The following is a 26879-nucleotide window of genomic DNA, read 5'->3' as shown; positions in this document are numbered from 1 at the left end:
AATGAATCTTAAAAATAAAACTACTACTGGGCATGGTGGTGTACGCCTTGAATTCCATCACTTGGGAGGCAGAAGCAGGTGGATCGCAGTGACTTAGAGGCCAGCCTGACCTACAAAGTGAGACAGCCAAGGCTACACAGAAAAACTCTGTCCCAAAAAAAAACAAAAACAAAAAAAAAACAAACACACAAACAAACAAACAAAAAAGAAAGAAAGAAAAAGACCAACCAACCAACCAAATCCATATAAAGGCACCAATTTATTTTTTATGTATCTGCTGAACCTTCAAAGGTACAGGTATGTCAGTGCGAGCATGTGTGTCTTGTAACTTCTTTGCCAAGTGACAGACAGGTAAGTATGGAAAGACACAAGGGCTGGAGAGATGGCTCAGAGGCTGAGAGCACTGGTTCAATTCCCAGCAACCACAGCTGTTTGTAGCTCCAATTCCAGGTTTGGCACCTTCACAGACATATGTGCAGGCAAAACACCAATGCACATAAAATAAATATGAATACATCTTTTTTTAAAAAGAAAGAAAAGAGTAACACAGGGGAAAGAATCTTGCCTTTCTATAGAAACTGTATTTCAGAGTGTGAGATCAGCTGGAAGACTAATTGCAGACACTCCTTAAGGTCAGTAGACAAGAGAAACCATCCCTTGTGCTGCATTCTTGACCAAAAACTCAGCCTGGACCCAACAAGTCCTCACAATCTAGTGACCAGCTTACAGAGCCACCCAGAAAATGACCGCACCGGAATACAATGGAGTATATTTTGATAGATCAAAAATTTTTTACTCACGTTTTTTAAAATAGAGGTAAGAGTCATATGTGATCCTAGCACTCAGGAGAACCAGGCCTAACTCTATGAGTTGGAAGTCAGCCTGGTCTACATATTGATTTGAGGCCAGGTTAAACTACAAACAAGCAAACAAGCAAAAAGGAAAGGAAGGTAGAGTAGGGGATGGACTGAGCAGGTGGTTCACTGGGGAAAGTGAGGGCTTGCGTTTGGATCTCTAGCACCCACGAAGAAGCTGTGTGTGACAGAGAGCACCCCTCCAGAACACCAGCAGTGGTAGGAGAGGAGAGAAATGTGTCCTACAGACTTGCTGGGCGGCCAGTGTAGCCGATGTGCAAGCTTCAGGTTCAGCAAGGAGCTCTGTCTCAAGGTAAAGTGATTAAGGAAAACATACCAATGCCAATTTCTGTCTTCTACGTGTACCAGAACGGGCGAGAACATGCACTTACGTGTGATACACACAATTGGTAAAAATAGAGATGGGTACACTTAAATAGTTTTTAAAGCAGCTTGGGGACTAAATCAACTAAACGCAATATTCAGAGCCTGTTTGAATATAATAGGGGATAAACCAACTACAAAAAGTAATTTCAAAGAGAATGTAAATCTAAAAACATAAAATGGGTATATTACACGACATTTAATGAATTATCGTCAGTTTTGCTAGATGTACACAGCGTTGTCACAGAGTCTAACACCAAGAGAAATGCAAACCAGAGAAGTCATGACGGTGTGGAACACCCGTATCAGCCGCCGGTCCCGGAGTCTGAAGGTGTAATGTCAGCAGTGAGGATGTGGTTCACCTGCCAAATCCCCAGGTTAGTGAACAGAGGGCAGGTGTGAACTTAGGTGACAAGTTTAGCCTGTGACCAGAGTCTCAGACCTGGTCAGAGTCCTGTAGCACTGGCACCCACATCCCTCCTGGACATGACTCCCTGCCCATCCCATATTTGAGCTCTTTTAGATGTTATTTCCCATGTTGCCTTGTGGTAACCCACCTTGGACTCCCCTAACCACAAGAATGTAGAACAGCTTGATTTTACACCTGCCTTGAAACCTGATTAGTATAATCACACATCCCCCAGGGGGGAAAAAAATCCAATTGCAAAGTTTATGAACAATGAGATTTTTACTGAGTTTCACAACAGACAGGTGACTTACAATAAATTCCCCCACAGCAAAACCTGCCTTGAAATGCCCCATTAGTACAACAATTTTAAGTCAATTAAAACTAAAACCAAAGCCCTTCACCAGCTTTATCCTAGTATAGCATACCTTTTTTTTTGGGGGGGGGGTTGTTTTTGTTTTGGTTTGGTTTTGGTTTTTTGAGACAGGGTTTCTCTGTGTAACAGCTTTGGCTGTCCTGGGACTTGCTCTGTAGTCCAGGCTGGCCTCAAACTCATGGAGATCCACCTGCCTCTACCTCTCAAGTGCTGGGATTCAAGGCGTGCGCCACCACCACCTGGCCACACGCAAACATTTTTCCCCCCAACCTACTGTCCTCTATAAACCACACTGCACAACCGAATACAATGAGAGGACCCTGAGCAAAACAAAAATCCAGTGTACGTATCCCATACTCCCCAGGCACAGCCTTGACCCAGCCTTGACAGCCAGAGCAGCCGAAGGCCCATGCGCATGAGACCCGCTAAAATCCCCTGTGTGTTAAGGACAACATCCTGCCCACCCTACACCGGAAACCCAAAGCCTCGTATCCATTAACCAAAGGCCTGCACCCCCGGACCCTTGGTCCGCCAGCCTTTCAGTTACGCCATGTTGCTTAACAATCTCCTTACTTAGGTAGAGCAAACAGAAACGGCAGTGAGCAGAAGCTGGAACTTCCCAAGGACACAGAATCCAGACGCATGACGTGACTCGGAGAGATCGGGGCCAGAGAGAGTGCCTCAGACACCTGCCAGCTAGCAGCTCCAGACACTTACTCTAGACCTCTTCTTATCAGCTCCACGTCCTTTGAAGAAAGGAATACAGGCCTTCTGACGACATGCCTTTGAGTCTTGGAAGTTACGTTTGTCTGGATCATCCCTTTAGACAGAAAAAAATAAAATAAAAATCAAGGTTTGACCCTAGAAAATGACTCTTCCCACCCCCCCAGAGGCCATTTGTACAGCAGATACTCGTGACTGAATCAATCTTTCTTGCTTGCTTCCTTTTTCTTGAAGAAAAAAAATCTATTAATATGAAGTTTTTTAAATGGTAAAGATGACCTATAGGCACTTAAAGCAAACCAGCTGTAGCTTGTCATGGAGTAAAAGATGAGGTCTGCGGTTATAAAAGATGCAGGACAGAAGAGTGGTGATACACACCTTTAATCTCAGCACTGGGGAGGCAGAGACAAGCAGATGTCTGTGAGTTCGAGTCCAGTCTATTCTACAGAGTGACTTCCAAGACAGCCAAGGCTATAGAAAGAAACCCTGTCTCAAAAAACCAAGCCCCCCGCCCCCCAGAAAAAATTTTTTTTGAAAAAGAAAAGAGGCAGGACAAACTTTCTAGACAGACAGAAGTGTTTTGTGTCTTGGTAAGAGTGGTTGTTACATGAAATTACTCGTCAATGCTCAACCAGCTGTAAGAGTGGAATGGACTCACTTAACTGAGACAACCAAGAGTCAGGAAGGGTGATATGACAAACAAACATAACGTTAAGAAGGTAAATTGGGGGCTGGAGATAAGGTTCAGTGGTTAAGAGCACCGACTGTGCTTCCAGTGGTCCTGAGTTCAAGTCCCAGCAACCACATGGTAGCTCACAACCATCTATAATGTGATCTGATGCCCTCTTCTGGCATGGAGGTGTACACGCAGGCAGAGTACTATATTTATAATAATAAAAACATTTTTTTTTTTTAAAAGAAGAAGGTAAATTGGATCTTGCTGTGATGCTACTCAAAATCTTCCCGCGGCTCTGATGTTTAAAAAGGGGGTAGGGCTGGAGAGATGGCTCAGTGATCGAGAGCACTGATTGCTCATCTACTGGGCCGAGTTTGTTTACTCATCGCTTGTCTAGTGAACACAGAGAAAATGAAGCAGTGGGCATATTTCAACATGTCTTGGTGTGAGTGCCAGGCTGACTTCCAAAACGACCCAGGAAACACAGTCTCTAAAGTTACATTGTTTCCAACACAATCAATGGCCCAGGGTTCAAATCTCAGAGACCACCAGGAAGGTCAAGAGCTTGAGGTACACTCAACAAGTGTCTGGCATGTCCCTGAGGCATGACGCCAAGGGGACAGTGCTTTCAAAGGTCGGTTTCAGACCCCATTTCCTTTTCACTTAACACAGCAGGCACACTAGTGGACGCTACCAAGGAGACCTTCCTACACAGGGTCAAATAAACATGGCGGCGGGCCAAGTGCCCAAGTGGTGGTGAGAAAATCACTGACTGAGAGGAGGGGTATGAAGCCAAGAGCGAGTTCCTAAATGCCTAAGGATGCCCAGAGGACCAAGATAGTCTTTGTAAGTCATCAGCAACTAAAAACTCAAAGTGCACCTCCAGAATTGGAAACATCATTGGACAGAGGTGAAGAGCCATCTTGTCCAAATCTCTGGTTTCCAGGAGAGAAGTGGGCACGCACAGAGCCTGAAGGCCTTTCTGGGCTCACAAAGAAAGTGGCCATAGGGAACAGGGCACCAGAGCATGGATGGACTTACAGCTGCCACTCTCGGAGACTGTTTCTCCTATTAAAAGAACACGCTTGCCCCCAAGTGTGGCAATGCATGTGGACTGTCTACTCTTGTGTGGTCAGTGCCAGATTCCATGGTGCTCCACATCGCCAAAGACAGGAACTCACCTTGGAAGCTTAACTCGTAGCTCTGTGAACCGGCCTGAAAGGGCACAACTCCCCTGGGACAGGTCTGGAAGAAAGACTCCAGGTACGTAGCGCTGATGTCGGAACTGGGATGGTCCGAGCTCTAGTCACATGAAAATTGAAGAGCGCAGAGGTGAAAGACCTGAGGGTAGGTTTTCGGGAAATCTCTACTATTCTATCTTACACCGTTTGGCTTTAGTGACTGACATCAGCGAAGTTCTCCCAAGCCCGGCATACGACTTCCCACCAGACACCAACCGAGTCACAGTGCTGGAGAGAGCACCGTCCCGAAGACCTTAACTGCAATAAAATTCTTTTTTTTTTTTTTTTGGTTTTTCGAGACAGGGTTTCTCTGTGTAGCCTTGGCCATCCTGGACTCACTTTGTAGACCAGGCTGGCCTCGAACTCACAGCGATCCGCCTGCCTCTGCCTCCCGAGTGCTGGGATTAAAGGCGTGCGCCACCACGCCCAGCTCTGCAATAAAATTCTTAACTGCTTAAAATTCCTTTTACGCTGTCTACACAACACAAGCCCATCTGCACCTGCTGTCCAACAGCACCCAATTAATCTCGTGTGACTCAGAACCATCATGTCACGGGCAGTTTGGAGTTGTAGGGAAGGGTGGTCAAGACGCCTTTCCAAAATCCGTCTAAGCTCCAACAGGGGCTACTGCTGCCCAAAGAAATGGCCGGGCTCTCTCCTCTGCCCACAACCAGAGTAGGCAGCACGACCAGGCAACCGCACTGAAGATGTGCTTCGGCTGCGAGACACCCACGGAGGCTGAGCTGAAAGGGGTTTGCATACTCAGGCAAAGAAGGCCTAATCTCTGTTTTCGAGGCATGTCTGAAACTCGTGGACCTCAGCATGGATGGGGAAAGAAGTGTCAAAACTAAGTCATCATCCCACTACATCTGGCTGACGCCAGGAGCAGTCTGACGAAAAACCTCCACATTCAGGGGCTACTGGCTGCAGGACACTTCCTTGAGGACGAGGGCCAGGGGCTGAAGAGAGCAATCCTGCCAGCTGCCTACATGGAGGAGGGGTTCATGATTTCTTTAGTGACATTCCACTTTCTGCTAGGCCTCTCTTCCCTGAGGGAAAGGCCTGCCAGATGTCCATCAGTAAGGGCACTGGTACTAAAGCACCCGAGGAAAATATGTTGAGGTCAAGGGTCTGCGTGCTCTCTTGCCATCCCACAGACCAGCAGGGATGGAAGGGAGATGTTTGAATTCAAATGCTTGTATATAATGCTGAGTGGGAGTCGGCATGGGCGTGGGGTGAGGAGATGGGGCCAAAACAAAAGGCATAAGACTTCTAAGCTCCAGCCGGGCAGAGGCAGGCGGATCGCTGTGAGTTCGAGGCCAGCCTGGTCTACAAAGCGAGTCCAGGACAGCCAAGGCTACACAGAGAAACCCTGTCTCGAAAAACAAACCAAAAATAAAGACTTCTAAGCTCCAACATCCAACGAGGAAGTCCAACTATGAAAATGTGTGATGCAGCTGCCACCAACACAAAATGGCTGAGATAGATCACTGTCATGACTGGGCGGCACCATGTGCCTCTGACTCAAAAGAACAGCCCAACGGGGCAAATCCTTGTAAGGCTAAGAGACTTGCCAGCTCTCTAGCTTGATGTCTTGCATCCTCCAACTATCTGTTCCGGCTCTGTAGATGCCACTCTAATGTGTCTTAAGTCACTTTCCCAAACTTCACACACTGGGAGTGCACCAGGCACTGACTAAAGCACAGGCTGCAGTTTGGGGGGTGGGGGGGGGGGGAGGGCTTGGGGGTTCGGCGTTTGAACTTCATGCAGGCCATGATCTGTGAACCGTGCTCTCTGACTAACAAGGCTCTAGGCTCTAGTGCAGCTGAGGCTAGTTATGAACGCAGCCCAAGACAAATAGGAACTCGTTCTAAAACTGTCATGAGCTTCTTAGCTCTATTGAACTTTGCAGATTAAATGTGACAGTTTCATGTTCCTCTCCCACCTTGTTTCTTTTTTTTTAATGTATTTTATTAATTTATTCATATTACATCTCAATTGTTATCCCCACCTTGTTTCTTATCAGTTCCTAAACTATATTTCATTTCATTAACTAATTAATTTATGTACTTGGCTTGGATTTTTGAGACAGGGCTTCTCTGGCTGTCCTGGAACTCACTTTGTAGACCAGGCTGGCCTCAAACTCAGAGATTTTCTTGCCTCTGCATCCAGAGTGCACTGCCCAGCTAATTTTTTAAAAAAGCGCTCTCTCTCTCTCTCTCTTTCTCTCTCTCTCCCTCCCTCCCTCCCTTCTTCCCTCTCTCCACCCTCCCTCCCTTCTCTCTCTCCCTGTCTTTGCACCTTATTTTGGATTGGGGAGGTGGATGTGCCGCTGTGTACATATGGAAGTCAGAGGTCAGAGTCGGTTCTCTCCTTCTACCGTGTGGGTCTTGGGGACTGAAGGTAGGTTATGGTTGACAACAAGTGCCTTTAGCCACTGGGCCATCTCACCAGCCCTAGGACGGCTAATTTCAACATCAGCTTGGCAGACTCTGGAGTCTGCTGGGAAGGTGATTTGAATAAGGGACTGTGTAGATTAAGTTGGCCTGTGAGGGACTCTCTTTCTTGGGTTAATTGAGCTAGAAAGCCCCATACCAAAGGTAGATGAGCCATTTCACGGGCTGGGTGCTGGACTGAAGAGAACGGACAGAATGAGCGAGATCACCATTCCCTGCTCTCTGCTTCTCGACTCTAGATGCCCCATGACCACCAACCAGCTCCTTAGGCTGTAACTTAGAATTGGGAAAAGAGTAAATGCTTTTTCCTCATGTACTACCCCTCCCCCGCCCCCAGCTCAGCCTTGAAACAGGGTCTGGAATTCACTATGTAGACCAGGCTGGCTTTGAACTCACAGAGATTCATCCACCTCTGCCAACTGCTAGGATTACAGGTATGTGCTACTATGCCTGACCTAGAGAAATACTTTCTAATCTTTTGACATTTCTTTAGTGGGAGGGTAGAGGAAGTGTTCGGGCCAGTCTCATTACATAGCCCAGGCTGGTCTCAGTATGTAGCCAGTGATAAGATTACAGTCATACACCCTTCCCCCCCCCCACCCCCCCAGCCCGACTCCCGTGCTTGTGGCTGACGTTTCTTGAAATGTGGTCAATAGAACTATACACACTTACATGTTTAAATAACATTTACTTACTTATGTGGGGGAAATGGAACTCAGGTTTTCAAGTTTGATGGCGCGTACCTTAGCCTAGTGAGCCATCTTGCTGGCTCTGAATTTAAACTTACATAGCTCCTATTCTCCACTGACAGCCTTTGATCTCTGGAACTGACGACATGACCAGGATACAAACGTTTCCTGATCTTTCTCCCTTACCGGACAGAACATTGGATACATGATTTAGGAACCATTGAGACCTATAGTTTATTTTCATTTTTCCTGGGGCTAATTAATTTGGCCTGGTGGTGTCTACTCCCACAGCACTTGACAAAAATCACTTTTATTTTTTATTTTTTTGAGACAGGGTTTCTCTGTGTAGCCTTGGCTGCCCTGGACTCGCTTTGTAGATCAGGCTGGCCTTGAACTCACAGCAATCTGCCTGCCTCAGATTCCCCGAGTGCTGGGATTAAAGGCGTGCACCACCACTGCCCGGCCCAAAAATCACTTCTATGAAACTGCACTTCGACACCATTATTGGCCTGAATATAAGAACTGGAGAGTTCCCTGTCATAGGGGCCTGCACCTACTGTGAACAGAACTCTGCTCCAAAGATGCTCCACCCAGCCATGGGAGAAAGTGGGTCAATACAAGGACCAAGGCATCAGGTCTGGCGCCTTTGGTACAATGTGTGTGCTGCCAAACTGACCCTTGTAGAGGGCCTCTCCCTCCAGCACACCTGTAACACTTTAGCAGAAACAGGAGTGTCTCCACCGTGTGGTATTGCTGGGGACTCTCTAATGAATAGTGTTTCTTTCCTGGCTTTGGCAGCTCCATTGTCCCTCGCTTCTAACACAGAACCCTACACTGCCATTTCTTTGCCCTTCCTCTACTCTTGCCTTTATTTGCTTCTTTCTTTCCAAGTCACTTTGATGCAAAGACCGTCCTCTCTCTGCCATCTTCCTCCCACCCCTACCCTTTTAAACTATGAACCAGAGGAAGAGACATTTACACCAAAGGACAGATGCTCAGCTTAACCGGACAACTAGTCTGCCTTACTATGTCCCCACTGCGGGTCAGCCTAGAATCTTCTAGCCCAATATTTCAAGTTCAGCAAACTCCAAACTCTGACTGAACATCAGGGACCAGATGTGGTCTGCATGTTAGAGCAGGTTAAGACATTCTGCTAGAAGCACCATGAGGCCACACCATCTCTCCTCACCAGCCTCCTAAGGCCCCGTTATCACCCTCCTTGCTGTGTGTTTGGGATGGATACACCGAAAGCTACTTCACAGCTCCAGGCATCCTTCAGAATGAGAAAGAGCGACACAGGACTGAGCTGTACCTCCCAAGTGAAAATATAGACATGTGTTTCTCATTCCTCCTAAAGTATACAGGAATTGGAATGTATGCCCGCCCCCCGCCCCCACCAAACCTTCACCTGCCATATGCACTCTCCAAGGGTAGGTAGGTATGGAGCCTTCAGATGTTTTAATAGTGTTTGGTGAAATGGTACTCACCACATCCCCATACTGAATATATTTATTAAATTCATCCTTCCAGTACCAAAGCCACTTGGTGGTGAAGATATTGTCGTTTGGCTTTTTGACAGATGAAGGAGTGGAGAGGCGTCGGATGAGATAAGAATCACAACTCATTTTCTGGAAATTGATTTGATGCTTTCCTATCAAAATGCTGCGAGAGAAAAGTAGAAAGTTAACTCAATGTGCAACAGCCTCTGCCTCCTGCATTCTGGGTACACCTCCAGGAAAACAGCACTTAAACTTCAGGGCTGCAACGGGGCTTTAAACGTCCTTCCTTTCTTTCTTTCTTTCTTTCTTTTTTTTTTTTTTTTTGGTTTTTCAAGACAGGGTGTCTCTGTGTAGCCTTGGCCATCCTGGACTCCCTTTGTAGACCAGGCTGGCCTCGAACTCACAGCGATCCGCCTGCCTCTGCCTCCCGAGTGCTGGGACTAAAGGCATGCGCCACCACGCCCGGCTATTTCTTTCTTTCATTCGAAATGTTCCTGGAGATTTCTCTGTACAGCTTCTAATCTTACACATAATAAACAAACTGAAATGCAGGCAAGGTATTTATCTGCACCACATTTGTAAGTGGTTTCCAAAAAATATAGTCCTGCTGGGTGTGGTGTTACACTTTAATCCCAGCACTCAGGAAGCAGAGGCAGATGAGTCTCCACGAGTTGGAGGCCAGCCTGCTTTACATAGAGGCCCTGCCTCAATAAATAACAAACAACAGATAAATAAATAAATAAATAAATAAATGCTTTGAAGAGGTATTCGTTCTCCACCCCACCCCCCAATAAAATCCCCAGTGGGCTAGAGCCAAGGCTCAGCATGGTTGAGGACCGGGGCTCTATTTCCCACACTCACATGTTGACTCACTCAGAACCATTTGTAACTCCAGGGAGTCCACACATGCAAATGCAGCCAAAACCCCTCATACACATAAAATAAGGTAAAATAAAATAAATCTTTACGTAAAGGGAAATTGTAAAATGATTCCCCCACTACATTCACAAAAAGGAATAAAATTGCTCAAAGAACAAATAATTGGGCTTGATATTTAGGAACTTGCTTTGTTTGTTTGTTTGTTTGTTTTAATTAAGGAAAGAAAAACAAATGTAATTCAGATAGTTTGAAGAATATAAGAACTATGAAAGGATTGACGTCAAAGTTATCACAATAATATTTAAAACATTATCCTTAAAAAAAAAAAAAAGACTGGCCTGGTGGTGAATGCTTTTAATCCCAGCACTCTGAGAGGCAGAGGCAGGCATGTGAGGTCGAGGACAGCCGGGTCTACAAAGTGAGTCTAGGACAGCCAGGGCTACACAGAGAAACCCTGTTTCAAAAAACCCAAAACAAAACAAAAACAAAAACAAACAAACCCTAGGGCTGGAAGAAGGCTCATTGGATAAAGGTGCTTAGATTGTAAGGGGGGGAAATGAACTAAGTTCAGCTCCCAGAATCCACTGTGGAAAGAGAGAACTGACTTTTTTTTTTAGTATTTAGTATTTATTTATTTATTTATTTATTTATTTATTATGTAGTCAGTGCTCTGCCTGCACATACACCTGCAGGCCAGAAGAGGGCGCCAGATCTCATTATAGATGGTCGTGAGCCACCATGTGGTTGCTGGGAATTGAACTCAGGACCTCTGGAAGAGCAGCCAGTGCTCTTAACCGCTGAGCCATCATCTCCTCTCCAGCTGGAGAACTGACTTCTAAGTGTGGTTCTCTGACCTCCATGCATGTACTTGTGTGCACACACCACGTGCACACATGTATCATACACACACACACACACACATTGTACACATACCCTCACAGCATACACCTACATTATATATACATAGACGTACAAACACACACATCACACACACGCGCCCACAATCTACACACACATCACACACACTCTCCAATCACATACACATGTCACACACACACACACACACACACACACACACACACACACACAAATAAAAGTTAAACTTGTTGTAAAGTTATGTATTATGTGTCATCCAGAAAATGATCTTGTATACATAGAAATAGGAAAGGGAAAAAGCGATGTTGGATTTTTGTCTTGGCTTTTTTTTTTTTTTTGGTTTTTCGAGACAGGGTCTCTCTGTGTAGCCTTGGCCATCCTGGACTCACTTTGTAGACCAGGGCTGGCCTCGAACTCACAGCGATCCGCCTGCCTCTGCCTCCCGAGTGCTGGGATTAAAGGCGTGCGCCACCACGCCCGGCTCTGTCTTGGCTTTTCAAAATAGGGTTTCTCTGTGTCGCCTTGGCTGTCCTGGAACTTACAGATCTGCCTATGTCTGCCTCCTGCGTGCTGGGATTAAAAAGCATTACTGTGCCTGGTCTGAGGCATTACTTTCAATATGGCATACTGATAGCTATAAGTCATGCACACAGATCCTCAGTACATTTCAGGAGTGCTAATGGTGTTGAGATGAAAGTTGGAGAACTGCTACTCTAAGACAGACTGCTTAGGCCCTGGATAAGGAAAGATCATGGAGCCTTTGGTAACAGTGGAAGACAAGGTTGGTCACCACAGGTTAAGGGACTCAGGGAAGACAAGACCAAGAATCCTGCTAAACACTGCCCCACAAGCCTGGTGGGGGTGGTGCAGGCCTTTAATCCCAGCACTTGGGAGACAGAAGCCGAGTTCGAGGACAGCCAGAAATACATAGGGAAACCCTGTTGGGGGCCAGGGGTAGAAGCCCCACAACAAATCCTGTTCTTAAACATCAATAGTGTCAAGATTGGGAAAGTATGTTCGACCTAAAAAAAGAAAAAGAAAAAAGAAGGAAGGGACACGGAAAAAAAAAAAATCCCATCTACATGTGAGAACAGCTAATGCCGCCCCTAATGGCTGAACACAACACAGGACATCTACCAAAGGCTTTCTAAATTCCATACAGAATAAAAACCATGTACACTTCCCTCTTGCACATAGAAAGTAAATGTGGCCATGTGGCTGTCAGCCATGGCAACCCTAGCACTAAATGACAAGATGTAATCCATTCTCCTGGAAGCCTTTAGAACAGAGATGGCACACAAACACGTAGGGACATATGGAACTTCTGTACTCGATCACATGGGGTGGGGAACACATGGGGTGGGGGTGCGTGTGCATGTGTGTATGGAGTCCAGAGGTCAAACTCACAGCCACTGTGGCTTTTTGGAGGCAGGGTCTCTCACTGACCTGGAACTCACCAAGTAGGCTAGGCTGGGACTCAGCCGTCCCCATGTTCCCAGGGCTCAGGGTTACATACAGCCCGCCCATGTGTTCTGGGGGTCCAAGCCCTTCACTGACTGAGGCTATCTCCCAAGCTTCAAGTAGTGTTCTTAAATAAAGAAAGTAAGCCAACGCCTTACCTCTTCTGACTCACTTAATGTTTCTTCTTAAAATGTGTGCGTATGTGTGTACATGCATGTACATGTGTCTGCATGTAAGTAGAGGCCAGAAGACAGCCCCGCCAGCACTCTCCTGACACCTCCCATCTCATTCTTTAAGATGGGCCCTGCTGTTCTGAGATTCCCCGAGCAGGGAGACCAACTAGCATACCCTAAGGATCCAGGGCTGGGGTCATACACACACCGTGTGCCCTGCTTCCCCGTTCCCCTGCCAGAGCCTTGTGCTGGCTAGGCAAGCATCCTAGCACTCCTTAATATCTGGCTAGCTTCCATAAAAAATAATTAATCAGGGCCTGGAGAGATGGCTCAGAGGTTAGGAGCACTGTCTGCTCCTCCAGAGGTCCTGAGTTCAATTCCCAGAAACCACATGGTGGCTCACAGTCATCTATAGTGGGATCTGATGCCCTCTTCTGGCCTGCAGGTGTATGTGCAGGCAGAGTACTGTATACATAATAAATAAATCTTTTTGAAAATTAATTAAGTAATCTTGAGATATGTTTTTTTTCCTGTGTAGCTTCAGTTCTCTTGGAACTCACTCTGTAGAGCAGGCTGTCTTCAGACTCAGAGATCTGCCTATCTCTGCCTCCCAAGTGCTGGGATTAAAGGCGTATGCCACCATGTCTGGCTGTGTCTGGCTGGCTTTTTAAAAGCATGGGTTTGAGGGGTATAACTCAGACCAAGCCCTTACCAACTGAGCTGTTCCCCCAGCCCTTATTTAGAACTGTTTTGTTGTTTGATTTTTTTTTTTTTTTTTTTTTTGAAACAGGGGTTCTTTGTGTAAGAGCCAAGCTATCCTAGACTAGGCTGGCCTTGAACTCAATGAAATCCACCTACCACCACACGTGGCTGGTACACGCCTTTAATCCCAGCACTCGGGAGGCAGAGGCAGGTGGATCACTGTGAGTTCGAAGCCAGCCTGGTCTACAAAGTGAGTCCAAGACAGCCAAGGCTACACAGAGAAACCCTGTCTCAGAAAAAAAAAAAAAACCAAACCAAACCAAAACAAACCAAAACAAAACCCAAAAAGCTGCCACCTGGCTTTTGGTGTATATATTTTAAAAAGCTTTTTGGTGTGTGTTATCTATGTGTGAGTGTGGGCACACCTGCTACAGCACACAAGTAGATGGCAGAGGGCAACTTGCTGGAACTGTTCTCTCTTTTCTACCTATCTCAGGCATGGTCTTTCCTGTTTCCCCTGTTATGTGGTGTACCCTGGGCTAGCTGGCCACTCACTGGCTTCTAGCTCTAGGAATTCTGGGAGTCCAGATGTCTGCCACCTCATGTGCCTATTTCGTGACTTTCCGGGATCAAACTCAGGGTGTCGGACTTTGGGGAAAAGTGCTTTCATCTCCTTCAAAGCCATCCCGTTGGTCCCGTTGACTGTTTTTTTTTATGGTGATGAGCTATTGAGAGTATGAGCTACAGCCAGGCGTGGTGGCGCACGCCTTTAATCCCAGCGCTCGGGAGGCAGAGGCAGGCGGATCGCTGTGAGTTCAAAGCCAGCCTGGTCTACAAAGTTGAGTCCAGGATGGCCAAGGCTACACAGAGAAACCCTGTCTCGAAAAAAAAAAAAAAAAAAAAAGAGAGAGTATGAGCTGACCTCTGTACTGTGCTTTGCTGCAAGACCCCCATCCAGAACAATCACATCCCCGTTAACGTCACTGCAGTTACTCATCTCCCCAGGATCCCCAGCCTTAGGCAACTTGGTTGTGCCACAGGCTGCCCTTGAAGCTCCCATCTCTTCCAATTTGGATCCCATTAGCCAGAGGACAGCCACCAACTTACATCTCAACCTGGGGGTCACAGTAGGCCTTCTCGATTCTCTCCATGTCCTGCATGTCCTCCCAAGTGGGAAGTAAGAACACCTGCCACCGGTAGGGCAGATGGAAGTGGCTCTTGTTGCAGTTGCCTACAACGACAAAGAAGGGTCCTTACAGCCAAGTGTTGGGCTTTTTAACCAATTCAACTTCACCCTTGACCGTCAACTGCACTACTTACTGACCTCCCTGTCAAGGCCTGCTCACCCAGCCTGCCAGGCATTTCCCCACCATCCCTTCAGTCATTCTGGCCCCTGCTTGGGTTATGTGTCATGGACTCTGGTTTCCATGGATTTCATTAGGAAATAAAATCTGGGCACCCACAGGACAGCTCAGACAAGCATCTGTAACTCCAGTTCTAGGGGATCTGAGGCCCTCTTCTGCTCTGGATATGGGGCTTTCTAGGACAGACAGCTCCTCGTCTTTCTCTGAACCCTTGGCCTCAGAGATGACAACTCTTCCAGAACAAATCCCAGCACCACTCTCACTCCCACTATAATCTCACTGGGGTTTTGAATTCCTTAAGCCGCTATCTGACACCCGTTTTGGGCTAGGTGCCATGTATTCACTCATTTTAGACAATCTTCCTGTTTATGGGTACGCTGTTGCCCACTTCAATTCCAGACACAGAAGCTCATGCTCCCCGCCCAGTGGCAAGAGATACCAGAACAGACACTTGCTGAGCAAGGAACCATCAGGACCCCTGCCCACAGGAATACAGGAAATGGCTTTTCAAATTATCAATGTTGCCCAGCACTCTGGGAGGCAGAGGGAGGCGGATCTCTGTGAGTTCGAGGCCAACCTGGTCTACAAAGTGAGTCTAAGATAGCCAAGGCTACACAGAGAAATCCTGTCTTGAAACACTCCCCCCACAGCTATCAATGTTTTATTTTTTAAATTTCATGGTGTGTGTGTGTGTGTGTGTGTGTGTAAAATGGATAAATATATAAATATAACTGTTGGTTTTTAAAAACGATTTAAACATTTTTATGTGTGTGTGTGTATGCCTGCTGCATGAGTTTATATATACTTCATGTGCACGGAGATGCCAATGAAGGCTAGAAGGCATTAGATTCCCTAGAGTTGCAGGTGGTTGTGAGCAACCATGTGAGGACGAAGAACTTAATCCAGGTCCTCTATAAGAGCACTGTTCCTTGGGAGTCTGGGGAGGGGGTCTTCCCCAACATGGTCCAGTAAAACTCTATTCCTTTCTCTTTCTACAACCCTGCCCACTTGGAAAGCCTCCAAGGCCCACTTCTGACATTCCTGGCAGCTGTCCCAACTCCCCTCACCTGAAGAGGCCAGCCACCTAAGACCTCCACACCCCATATCTGGGCACAAGTCCAGCGTGTGTCAGAGATGTCAATTTCCTTGGCCTATAGTCCATAAAATCCTTCCCTAATGGTCAAGTCTCATCCCCTGAGGCTGGTGAACTCCCAGGAGCCCCGTTGCCAAATAAACCTGACTTTTTAAACTTTTAATCTCACTTGAATAGGCTTATTTATTTCTAGGCGGAGATAGTGCTCTTAACCTCTGAGCCATCATCTCTCCAGCCCCTTAAACTACTGTAAAAATGTTTAAAAGTACATGGCTAGGTTTGGCATGGTGGCGCACGCCTTTAATCCCAGAACTTGGGAAGCAGAGGCACGTGGATCACTGTGAGTTCGAGGCCAGCCTGGTCTACAAAGAGAGTCCAGGACAGCCAAGGCTACACAGAGAAACCCTGTCTCAGAAAACCAAAAAATAAATTAAATAAAAGTACATGGCTACTTTAAAATAAAAAGGCACCATAGAGGAACTCAACAGGATGGCACTGCTTGAGATTTATATGACTCATCAATGGATTAATGGCCAGGCATAATTGTGCTCCAGAGGCAGAGGCAGGCAGACCTATGTGAGTTCGAGGCCAGCCTGGTCTACAAAGGAAGAGGAGAAGGAAAGCTGTTCTGGAAGATTGAGAGTCATTTTCTTCAGTGGTATAGCCACTGATAAGCTGCCTGTGGCCCTGTAAATAACTCTGCGCAAGCAGTCCTGATTAAATGCAGTGGGTCATTACAAAAATAAAATAAAATAAAATAAAGACATGGACACACAGGAGGACTTGGGAAAAGGAGGTTCAGCGAGAGGGAAAAGAATGAGAGGGGGTAGTAGGTGTGTTTCTGAAAAGAACAAAAATTCACGTATATATTGTATGATATTGTCAAAGATTTCCTTTTTAAAGAATAAAAAGAAAGCAAATCGGGAAGTGGTGGCACACGCCTTTAACCCCAGCACTTGGGAGGCAGAGGCAGATGGATTGATGTGAGTTCGAGGCCAACCAGGTCTACAAAGCAAGTCCAGGACAGCCAAGGCTACCCAGAGAAGCCTTGTCTCGAAAAGCCAAAAAAAGAAAAGAAGAAAAAAGAAAGAAAGAAAGAAAGAAAGAAAGAAAGAAAAAGAGAGGGTAAAAAGAGACGGAAGAGAAAAACAGCCAAGCGACAATGAAAAATGTTTTCTCCAAAAATCAAACAGAATTACCCTATGATCCAATTCCTTAGATTACTCAAAAGCAGCAGTGTGGTCTCGGGCACGCACCAAGTACTGGTACTTGGTGCTATGCTCACAGCAGCCATGTGCACAGCAACTAAAGGCATCTCACAGAAAACACAACTTACCCTGCTGACAGTTCTTATACAGATGATCCAGGCAGATTTCCTGTGGGCCTTGATTATCCATCCTTGGAGATATAGGACTTGTGGTGTAGCACAGGGGATCTGCAAAGCAAGAGAGGATGCATGTATGCCGGAAATGAGGATGCCTGGTCTTACAGTAGGAAAACACAGGGAATGTGGTCCACATTCATCTACATCCTGGAATTCACGGGCTGCTCCTGAGAGCCTACACAGCCCTTCTGTACAATGAAATATAGACAACAGGGCACCAGAGATGTCTCAGGCAGGTAACTCAATGCCGTGCTGTTGTGTTTGTCTCTCGCCCCATGCACTCAAGCCTTGGGAGTTCCCTAGGGGACTCACACTCACCAGAGTTGGAGGTCATCCACGAAGGTTCACTGGCTAGGCTCACAGTGGCAGAGGCGGAATTCTTGCCAGGGGTCCCAGAGGCTACAACTCTGTGGCTTGAGGAAGGCAGAGGCGACTGAGGCAGCTTGTTGGCCTGTACAGGGGCAGTGGTCTCCCCAGGCTTAGCCAGGACCTGGCTTCTCAGACTCTGAGCTCCTGAAGACACTACTTTTCCACCAGTGACTGCTGCTTTTACGCCAAACACAGTGGCACTACTTTTAGGGTCATTTGGAGTTCCATCCGTAATTCGACTAGAGCCATTTGGTGCATTACGGGTCGATGGATTTGTCCACACTGTAGTGTTTGCTCCATATTTATTATTCAGGAACACCATGTCTTCGCCACTGTTGGTGATTCTGCCAGTGCTGTGGGGATCTTGGTGCTTAGCTGCACTCTTCCAATGGCTGCTTGGCAATGCCTTTTCTCCCAGACCATTGGCTGTGGCCCTGTTACCTAGAATTCCTGAGGCCGTCCCTTCCTTAGTCACCCCATCGGCGTAACTGTTAAAAAAAGACACGTGCTGGACCCCCGGAGCCTCACTCTTGCCCTTGACATCCATGCGGTGTCCGGAAAGCTGGCCGGTTTTCATGGTCACGGCTTCAAGTGTTAGTGCAACATCTAGAGGAAAGCCCTCGGAGGCTCGACTTGAGGACGAACCAGAACGACTCCTAGAAAACAAGCCATCTGGGTCCCCATCCTCTGAGAACTCCTGGCTCGCTCCCATTGGGCTGTGTCCTCGGAGACCAGCAGCCTCAGATGACACGGACGAAAGCTGCGCACGGTCCTGAGTCCCCAGGTACCTGAACTTCTGGGTGATATCTGCAGACACATCCTCCAGGGAATCCTTACAGCCGGTGATGTCTGGGCTAGAGGGACCAGATCCCACAGGTGAGACCATTGGGAAAACTTCTAGACTGTTCTGAAAGAACCGGTCTCTGCTTTTGCTTCTGTCTCTGTGTGCCCCGCCTCTGCGATGTGGATGAGGAGCTGGAAAGAGACACCCAAAGAGAAAATTCAAACTCAGATTCCCAGTTTGATGTTCTCTTTGCTGGTCCAGCCTTGTTGGCTGAGGTCTATCTCTGGAGTCTCCTAACAGTTGGCTACAAATCTTAGTAGGGTGGAGCTGGGATCCTGGCAGAGTCCAGGACAACAGCAGTCCAGCTAAGAGAGGAGGACCCGAAGCCAGCCACCCCCTACCCCAACCTCTCCCAAAACTCAGTGAGGTCCCCCAGTCCACTCACAGAGATTTTAGTTATAGTATGGATACCTGAACAAGCTTTTGTTTTGTTTTGTTTTTCGAGACAGGGTTTCTCTGTGTAACCTTGGCTGTACTGGACCCACTTTGTAGACCAGGCTGGCCTCAAACTCACAGAGATGTGCCTGACTCTGCCTCCTCTGGGATAAAGCATGTGCCCCTGCTTGGGTTCTGAATAAACATTTCTAACTCTGATACCAAACAGCAAAGTGACCACAAACTCGAGCTATGAGTTCACCTAAGCTACAAACTTTCCAGAGTTCTTTCCCTGCCTCCCCTCGTGCCCGCACTTACATTCAAAAGCCAAAACTGAAAGTGGACACAGTGGCCCGTGCCAATGAATTCCAGTGGGCTGAGGCAGGGGTCCAGCCTTGGCTATACAGCAAGTGCTAGGCTAGCCTACCCTACATTATATAAAAAGCTAACGTCAAAGGGATGAAGCAAAGTGATATTCACGCCCGCTGGGAGGCAGGGACAGGAGGGGTGAAGCCAGTGCGTGAAGCGTGGGTGTGTAACGTAAATATGCAATATCTGTGGCGGAAAGGCATTTGAAAGGTGGGGGTGGGGTGGTGCTGTCTGTATGCTTATGAAGAACATGTGTGTGTGTGTGTGTGTGCGCGCGCGCTATCCTGGCGGAGCAACGCAGACAACAGTGATGCAGCGAGAGAGCAAACCTCCTCCAGGCATGATGGCTAACTCCCTAGCTTAACTAGAAGTGACAATAACTATGGCTCTTCCCCACACACTGTGAACCCACAATGGGACACCAACCACCCTAGTGCCCCCTCCCCCAACACCGACCCCACATGTGCTGTGAGCCGCAGAAAGCATGGCTTTTTTGATTTCATCTCCACAGTGCTGGTTGGTCTTGGAAGTATGATTGAAAGCTGCTTGCAGTAAAAGCTGCTTAACACTTCTTCTAAGCACCCGTTTCCTTGCCTTTAAGGGAGGCTAACAGGCAGTAAACCTGCCACTGCTCACAGTTTTGCTGTGAGGGTTATAATGATGAATGAAGTATCCCAGGCCAAAGTCTCCTGCGAGTTATAAACCTTTCCCATAGGACAAGGTGACGTAGCTCTCCATTGCAGCGTCTTAGAGTCAGGTGTTGTACCGTTTCATAAATGTCACCTCCTCTAGGTCCACTTTACGAAGACAACTAGAGGCTCAGTGAGTAAGGGTGCTTGCTACCGAGCCCGAAACGCCTGGGTTTAGCCCGAGGAAAGAGGGAACTCCTGTCAGGTGCCCTCTGCCTTCCATACATGTAGTTACATGTAGTTACACGTACACAGTAAATCCATAAGATGGCTGTGCTGGCTAGTTTCGTGTTAACTCGATACAAGCTAGAGTTTTCTGAGAGGAGGGAACTTTAGAGCATTTTCTTAATTAATGGTTGATATGAGAGGGCCCAGCTCATAGGTGGTCCCACCCTTGGGCTGGCTGTCCTGGCTTCTATGAGAAAGCTGGCTGAATTGTATGTACACCTTTAGTCCCAGCACTAGGGAGGTAGAGGGAAGTGGAGCTCTTGTCAGTTCGAGGCCAGCCTGGACTGTAAGAGTAAGTTTCAGGACAGCCAGGCTACACAGAGAAACACTGTCTCAAAAGAAAAAAACAAAAAAAACAAAAAACAAAAAACAAAAAACAAAACAAAAACAAAAACAAACAAAAGAAAACAAAAGCAACAACAACAAAGAAAAAGAAAAACAGCAAGCTGAACAAGCCAGTAAGCAGCACTCATCCATGTTCTTTGTATCAACTTCTACCTCCAGGGTCTTGCCCTGTTTGAGTTCCTGTCTTGACTTCCTTCCCATGATGCACAGTGATATGTGCAAGTGTAACCCTTTCCTCCCCAAGCTGCTTTGGTCATGGTGTTTCATCACAGCAATAACAACCCTAACTAAGACAATAATATAATTTAGTTTAAACTAAAAGCCAAAAAAAAATTTTCAGATCAGTACCATGTCATATGAAAATGCTTAAGAAACGGTACCATTCCTTTCCCCTTGGGATGGCTGTTTCATAAAAACTCCAACAGTGGCAAGCACTAGAAAGAGTGCAGTAATTTGAACCCTGTGTGTTGCAGGTGGGGCATAGGAAATGGCAGAGCTGCTATAGAAAACAGCACAGCATTCCTCAAGACACTCAACACATTTAGAAAGTGATCTAGAAATCTCTAGGAGATAGTTGAGCATGCCCATTCACTGTGGCACTATACCCACAGTGGCTACCACACAGAAACAAACCATTCACAGTGGCACTATGCCCACAGTGGCTACCACACAGAAAGACACCATTCACAGTGGCACTATGTCCACAGTGGCTACCACACAGAAACACGTCATTCACAGTGGCACTATGCCCACAGTGGCTACCACACAGAAACACACCATTCACAGTGGCACTATGCCCACAGTGGCTACCACACAGAAACACACCATTCACAGTGGCACTATGCCCACAGTGGCTACCACACAGAAACAAACCAAACTGTCCATCAACAAACGGCTGATCAAGCACAATGGGGTCAAGCCATAGGAAAGGACATTGTGCATCTCAAAAGAGAGGGGCTGGGGAGACAGACTACTGCTTAAAAGTGCTCGCTGCTATTACAAAGCTGTGTTGAGCTGTTCACAACTGCCTGTAACTCCGGCTCCGGGGAGAGCTGATGCCTCTGGCTTGTGCAGGTACTCGCACTGCACTCAAATGCATACACATAGCCCAACTCCCACACACATGCACACGGTTTTTAAGGTGACAAACTAAATCTAAAAGTACATTTTTTTTGGTTACATATGTGTTGATAAGATCTCTGTAAAATATCACAATGCATCCACCCACATGTCAGGTATTTTAACCACAAAAATGTGTGTGTGTGCTTGGCATGGTGGTGCATGCCTTTAATCCCAGCACTCAGAAGACAGAGGCAGGCGGATCGCTGTGAATTAGAGGACAGCTTGGTGTATAATGTGAGGCCTTGTCCAGCTAGTACCACACACTGAGACTGTCTCAAAACAAACAAACAAACAAACAAACAAACAAGCAAACAAAAATGTGTCGGGGTGGTAAGATGGCTTTCGGTCACCATCTTGAGTTCATTCCCAGGACCCTTAAGATGAAGAGAGAACTGCCTCTCAAAAATTGCCCTCTGACTTCCACATGAGATAAGTAATTGTAATTAAAAATTATACATGTGCATAAACGCTTGTATGTACACACAGAGACAGAGGCTAAACAACTAGAACAACATTGAAACTCAAAAAATATTTGTTTGAGTCCCATCTTTAAAATGGCAGTTTCATCACTGTGAGTTCGAGGCCAGCCTGGTCTTCAAAGCCAGTCCAGGACAGCCAAGGCTACACAGAGAAACCTTGTCTCAAAAAAACAAAAACAAAAAAAGAAAGAAAGAAAAAGAAAAGAAAAAAGAAAAAAAGAAACTTTTTTTTTGTTTTTTTTGTTTTTTTTTGAGACAAGGTCTCTCTATATAGCCCAGGCTGGTCTCTGCCTCCAAGTTAATGCAAATTAATTCTGCCTGGAATGAACGGATGCACAGCTTGTGCCTCTCAAACCAGGCTGGCCTCTGCTTCTGGAGCGCTGGGATTAAAGGCGTGCGCCACCACACAACGCTGTAATTTCTGTTTCTTTGCAAATTCACACAATTAAAAAGGAAGAGGGCGCACCTCTCACGGTGGTGGGGTTCCTCCTAGTGTGTTTGTTGTTGCAGATGTCCTGGATGTTCTGGACCACCTCAGAGCTCAGCCCGTGCTCCTTCATGACAGCCAGCACCTTCCTGTCCATCAGGTTATGAGACCTGAGGCAGTTGAGGTAACTGCAGTTGCCCCGAGTGAAGTGTTCGCAGATGTGGAGTCTCTCACATGGTTGTGGCTGCCCGCAAACCTGTTTCCGGCCCTCTCCTTTGTAAGTCTTGCATATCTACAGAAAAGAGAAAAGAAAAAAAAAAAAAAAAAAAAAAAAGCAACGGGGCAAGAACACCTCGTATCTGCCGGACCTGTTAAGGAATGCATAAGCCCCCATCCCATAAAACAGCAGAGGTGCCCCCAAGAGAAAACAACGCGCCACCCACAGTGAGATGGGACTGATGAGAGAGATTGATGATGGGTGACTTATTTGAGGCCAGAAGAGGTCCAAAGACGAGTTAACAGACAATATCGTGCACGGCGGTGCGTGCTGCATGCCTGTAACACAGCGCTCAGGAGGATCATAAAGTCAGCGCAGAACTTTGTGTCTAAAAGGTAAGAAACGCAAGGAAAGAACATGGCGATGACTTTGATGATTCCAGGAAGAATCAAACTGAAATGGTAGCCGTGTACAGGGCTTCATAAAGGAGCCCCAGAGAGGAGCCTCGCTTGGATGCTAGCTCACTCTACAGCTGAAAAGACACGTGTGTCTTATGTGCAACTTTGGGATTTTGTCATTTGGTGTCTGATAGCCAAAACAGGACCTTTGCAAATGATCTGTATGTGGCAAGGAGTGGCAAGAAGAAAGGAAGAGGAAGAGAGGAGAGGGAAAGAGATGGGGCCAGAGAAGACAGAGACAGGGTCTCACTATATAGCCCTAGTTGGCCAGGAATTTTCTTTCTTTCTTTTTTTTTTAATTATTATGTATACAGCATTCTGCCTGCATGTACATCTGCTGGCCAGAAGAGGGCATTATATCACATCATACATGGTCGTGAGCCACCATGTAGTTTCTGGGAATTGAACTCGGGACCTCTGGAAGAACAGACAGTGCTTTTAACAGCTGAGCCATCTCTTCAGCCCTGCCAAGAATTTTCTAGGTACACTTGGCTGGCCTCCAACTCTTAAAAATTTCACTGGTCTCTGCCTCTCCCCATTTTGTTTTTGTTTGTTAGATGGAATTAAAGGCATGCACCACGACACTCAGCTTGGGTTTCAGTTATTTTTGTTTTGCTTATTCCTTTTTTTTTTTTTTTTTTTAAGATTTATTTATTTATTACATACACAGTGCTCTGACTGCATGTATATCTGCAGGCCAGAGGAGGGCATCAGATCACATTATAGATGGTTGTGAGCCACCATGTGATTGCTGGGAATTGAACTCATGACCTCTGGAAGAGCAATCAGTGCTCTTAACTGCTGAGCCATCTCTCCAGCCCCTTTTGTTTTGTTTCTGAGACAGGGTTTCTTTTATAGTCCTGGCTGTCCTGGACTCCTCTGCCTGCCTCTGCCTCCTGAGTGCTGGGATTTTGTTTTCAGTTTTTTGAGACAAGGACTCATTATGTAGCACAGGCTAGATCTCAACTCACAATCCTCCTCCTCTGACCTCCCAAGTGCTGGGACTGCAGGCATTCACCACTATGGCCGGCTCAGTAAGGAAATCCTTACATGCTATCTAAACCAGTGGGTCTCTGCCTGTAGGTCACAGTCCATTTGGGGGTCACATATCAGACATCCTGCGTATCAGGATGTGACTCACAATAGTAGCACGATTATAGTTATGAGGTAGGAATGAAATCATTTTATGGTTGGGGGGGTGTCACCACAACATGGGGAATTGTGTTAAAGGGTTGACGCATTATTAGGAAGTTTGAGAGCCACTGATCTAAGAGAACACAGCTGCACACATAGCTCTACAAAGATGGAGTAAAGATGCTGCAGCTGAGATCAGGCCAGGTGGCTGCAGAGCTGAGGGAGGCTGGTTTAAAGGCCAGGGCCTGAGAAGCAGCAAGGTAACCTAGTTTCTTTCTTTTCCTGTTTGTTTGGTTTTGAGACAAGGTTTCTCTGCGTAGTCTTGCCTGGCCTAGACTCGATTTGTAGACCAGGCTAGCCTTGAGCCTCCTGCCTCTGCCTAGTGCTAGGATTAAAGGCTTGAGCCTTTAGTATTTGTCCTATCTGCCTGCCTAAAAAATTTGTTGGGAAACCAAGCAAGACTACATATCCAAGAGAAGGAGGTTATGGTATATTGCCTATAATTTTAGCACCTAGGAGTAGGTCAGGAGATTCAGGAGTTTGAGAGTAGCCTAGGCTAGAGAGCTGAGTGAGTTTCAGGATATTTTGAGCTACAAAGAGGACAGCTTGGGGGGAGTCAGTTCCCTCCTTCTATCAAGTGGGTGCTAGGGATTGACCCCAACTCATCAGGCTTGGAGATAAGTACCTTTATCCACCGAACTGTCTCACTGTCCCCACCAAGTAATTAACTGATAAATTAACTAATTAATTTTTAGGACAGGGGAGTGTGTCTTGTCCACTGCTTTAGTCAATATTTGACTAAAATACGGGCACTGCTAAATCTTAACATCTGCAAAGCCAACCATAGACCAGACGCCACGATGCCCAGAAGCGGGTTGAAACTCTGTCCAAGGTCACAGGGGTGGTTAGAGGCGGAGGCAGGATAATGAGCAGTGCTAGGGAAGAGAGGGGACAGAAAAGGAGAGCCGAGGGAGAAAGGAGAAAGGCATGGAGCAGGGCGTCCTACACACCTCCAGAACGCCTGGCACTATGAAAAGAGGGGGCATACGCTCTCTCCTCCATCAGCACACTCTGCGCGATGTCCTACACTCAGAGCTCCCGGAGCTCAGTGAACACCTCAAAAACCACCTACTGGGCCAAGTTTTTAAAGCACCCCAAATGGTCGAATCCTCCCGAAATCTCCATTGGCTGTCTTGTCTTATCGAACAGAAAACACTGAACTCCAACCTCCCTTGCAGCTCTGAGTGTCTTCTACCTTCTGCCTCCTCCTCCTCCTCCTCCTCCTCCTGTGTCACTGCCACCCTTTCTGTGTCAGGCCGGTCCTGACTTTGCACTGTGGGTGTAGTACACTCAAAGATTCTCCACTCAGGTCAGACACGATGCTTTGAGAGACATCGACTGGCCCTCCACTCTATAGCCTCATTCTGAAGACAGCACAGCTAACCCACCAACGTGAGTCCCTGGAAGACAGTGTAGGATTCCCTGCCCGACCACGCAGCATATCTGCCTGCCCGTAGCCGGGCAGGGGCCTAGAGGCAGCACACTTCTTTAACAGTGCACAGTAAACATTTTAGGCTCTTCCAGCCATTGGGTCTCTGTTGCAACACAATTGACCCCTGAACGGGGAGACCAGCAACAGGAAGTCAGTAAACACATCATTACGACTGTGTTCCAGCCGACTTCTATTTCTAGACTGCTGGCAGGCCAGGTTTGGCCTCTGGGCTGTAGCCTGCTGATCCCCGATGAGGCTATCAATGAGTAAAAAAACTTAAAAGTCTATGGTTTTAATCACTGAATTTAAGGCAAGAGTCTCTTGTACAGCAACATAGCCTGTGCCTACATCTTTCCAGCTTTAATTCAAAGCCTTCCCAGATGTAAAGCATCAACCAGACAGACTCCAGCTGTCTTTAACTCATCCTTGTTTACAGTGGAATGCCTGGCAGCCTAGTGGAGGATGCATATGGACTCAAACTCTTTTTTGTTGTTGTTGTTTTTTTGCCTTTTTTTTTTTTTTTTTTTTTTTGGTTTTTCAAGACAAGGTCTCTCTGTGTTAGCCTTGGCTGCCTTGGACTCGCTTTGTAGACCAGGCTGGCCTCAAACTCACAGCAATCCACCTGCCTCTGCCTCCTGAGTGCTGGGATTAAAGGTGTGTGCCACCATGCCCGGCCTTATTTGTTTGTTGAGACTGAGTCTCATCAGGTAACCTTGGCTGGCCTGGAACTTGCTACGTAGACAAGGCTAGCGTCAAACTCAGATAGCTCTGCCTACCTCTGCCTCCCAAAAGTGCTGGGGTTAAAGGTGTGAGAGGCGGGACCTACCTCAGGCAGGAAGAAAGGGTCGCTCTGGACCAGGAGCACCGCCAGCTCCTCTTGGTTAAGCCCAGACAGCTCATGGCTCTTCAGGACCTGGAAGTTCTTCTCTGAGAGGACCTCATGGGAATATTTGCAGAGGTGCCTGGGAGGAAAGAGGACAGCTGTCAGTGTCCGCACGTCACCGAAAAAATAAAAAGGAAGGCAGCCATGCACACATGACATGGAGGCAGAAAGAGGGCAGGCAGAGGGAAGAAGGCATCTCGAGTTCTAAGGGA

General features: G+C 46.9%; 1 protein-coding gene across 1 annotated transcript in view; it reads right to left on the bottom strand.

The window, feature by feature from the left end:
- The window catches only part of Zc3hav1 (zinc finger CCCH-type containing, antiviral 1), a 51570-nt gene that overhangs the window by 6561 nt on the left and 18130 nt on the right, over window positions 1–26879 (bottom strand). Inside the window, exons 2-9 of the mRNA XM_051151718.1 lie at window positions 26611–26746; window positions 22523–22775; window positions 17549–18580; window positions 17189–17287; window positions 14503–14626; window positions 9293–9467; window positions 4601–4721; window positions 2738–2840 (exon numbers count right to left, since the gene is read on the bottom strand). Coding sequence (XP_051007675.1) covers window positions 2738–2840; window positions 4601–4721; window positions 9293–9467; window positions 14503–14626; window positions 17189–17287; window positions 17549–18580; window positions 22523–22775; window positions 26611–26746 — 2043 coding nt within the window. The remainder of the gene's footprint in view (window positions 1–2737; window positions 2841–4600; window positions 4722–9292; window positions 9468–14502; window positions 14627–17188; window positions 17288–17548; window positions 18581–22522; window positions 22776–26610; window positions 26747–26879) is intronic.

This window comes from Acomys russatus, chromosome 10 (genome assembly GCF_903995435.1).
Source record: "Acomys russatus chromosome 10, mAcoRus1.1, whole genome shotgun sequence".
Classification (NCBI taxonomy): domain Eukaryota; kingdom Metazoa; phylum Chordata; class Mammalia; order Rodentia; family Muridae; genus Acomys; species Acomys russatus.
This window is presented reverse-complemented; position numbering and strand designations above follow the sequence as displayed.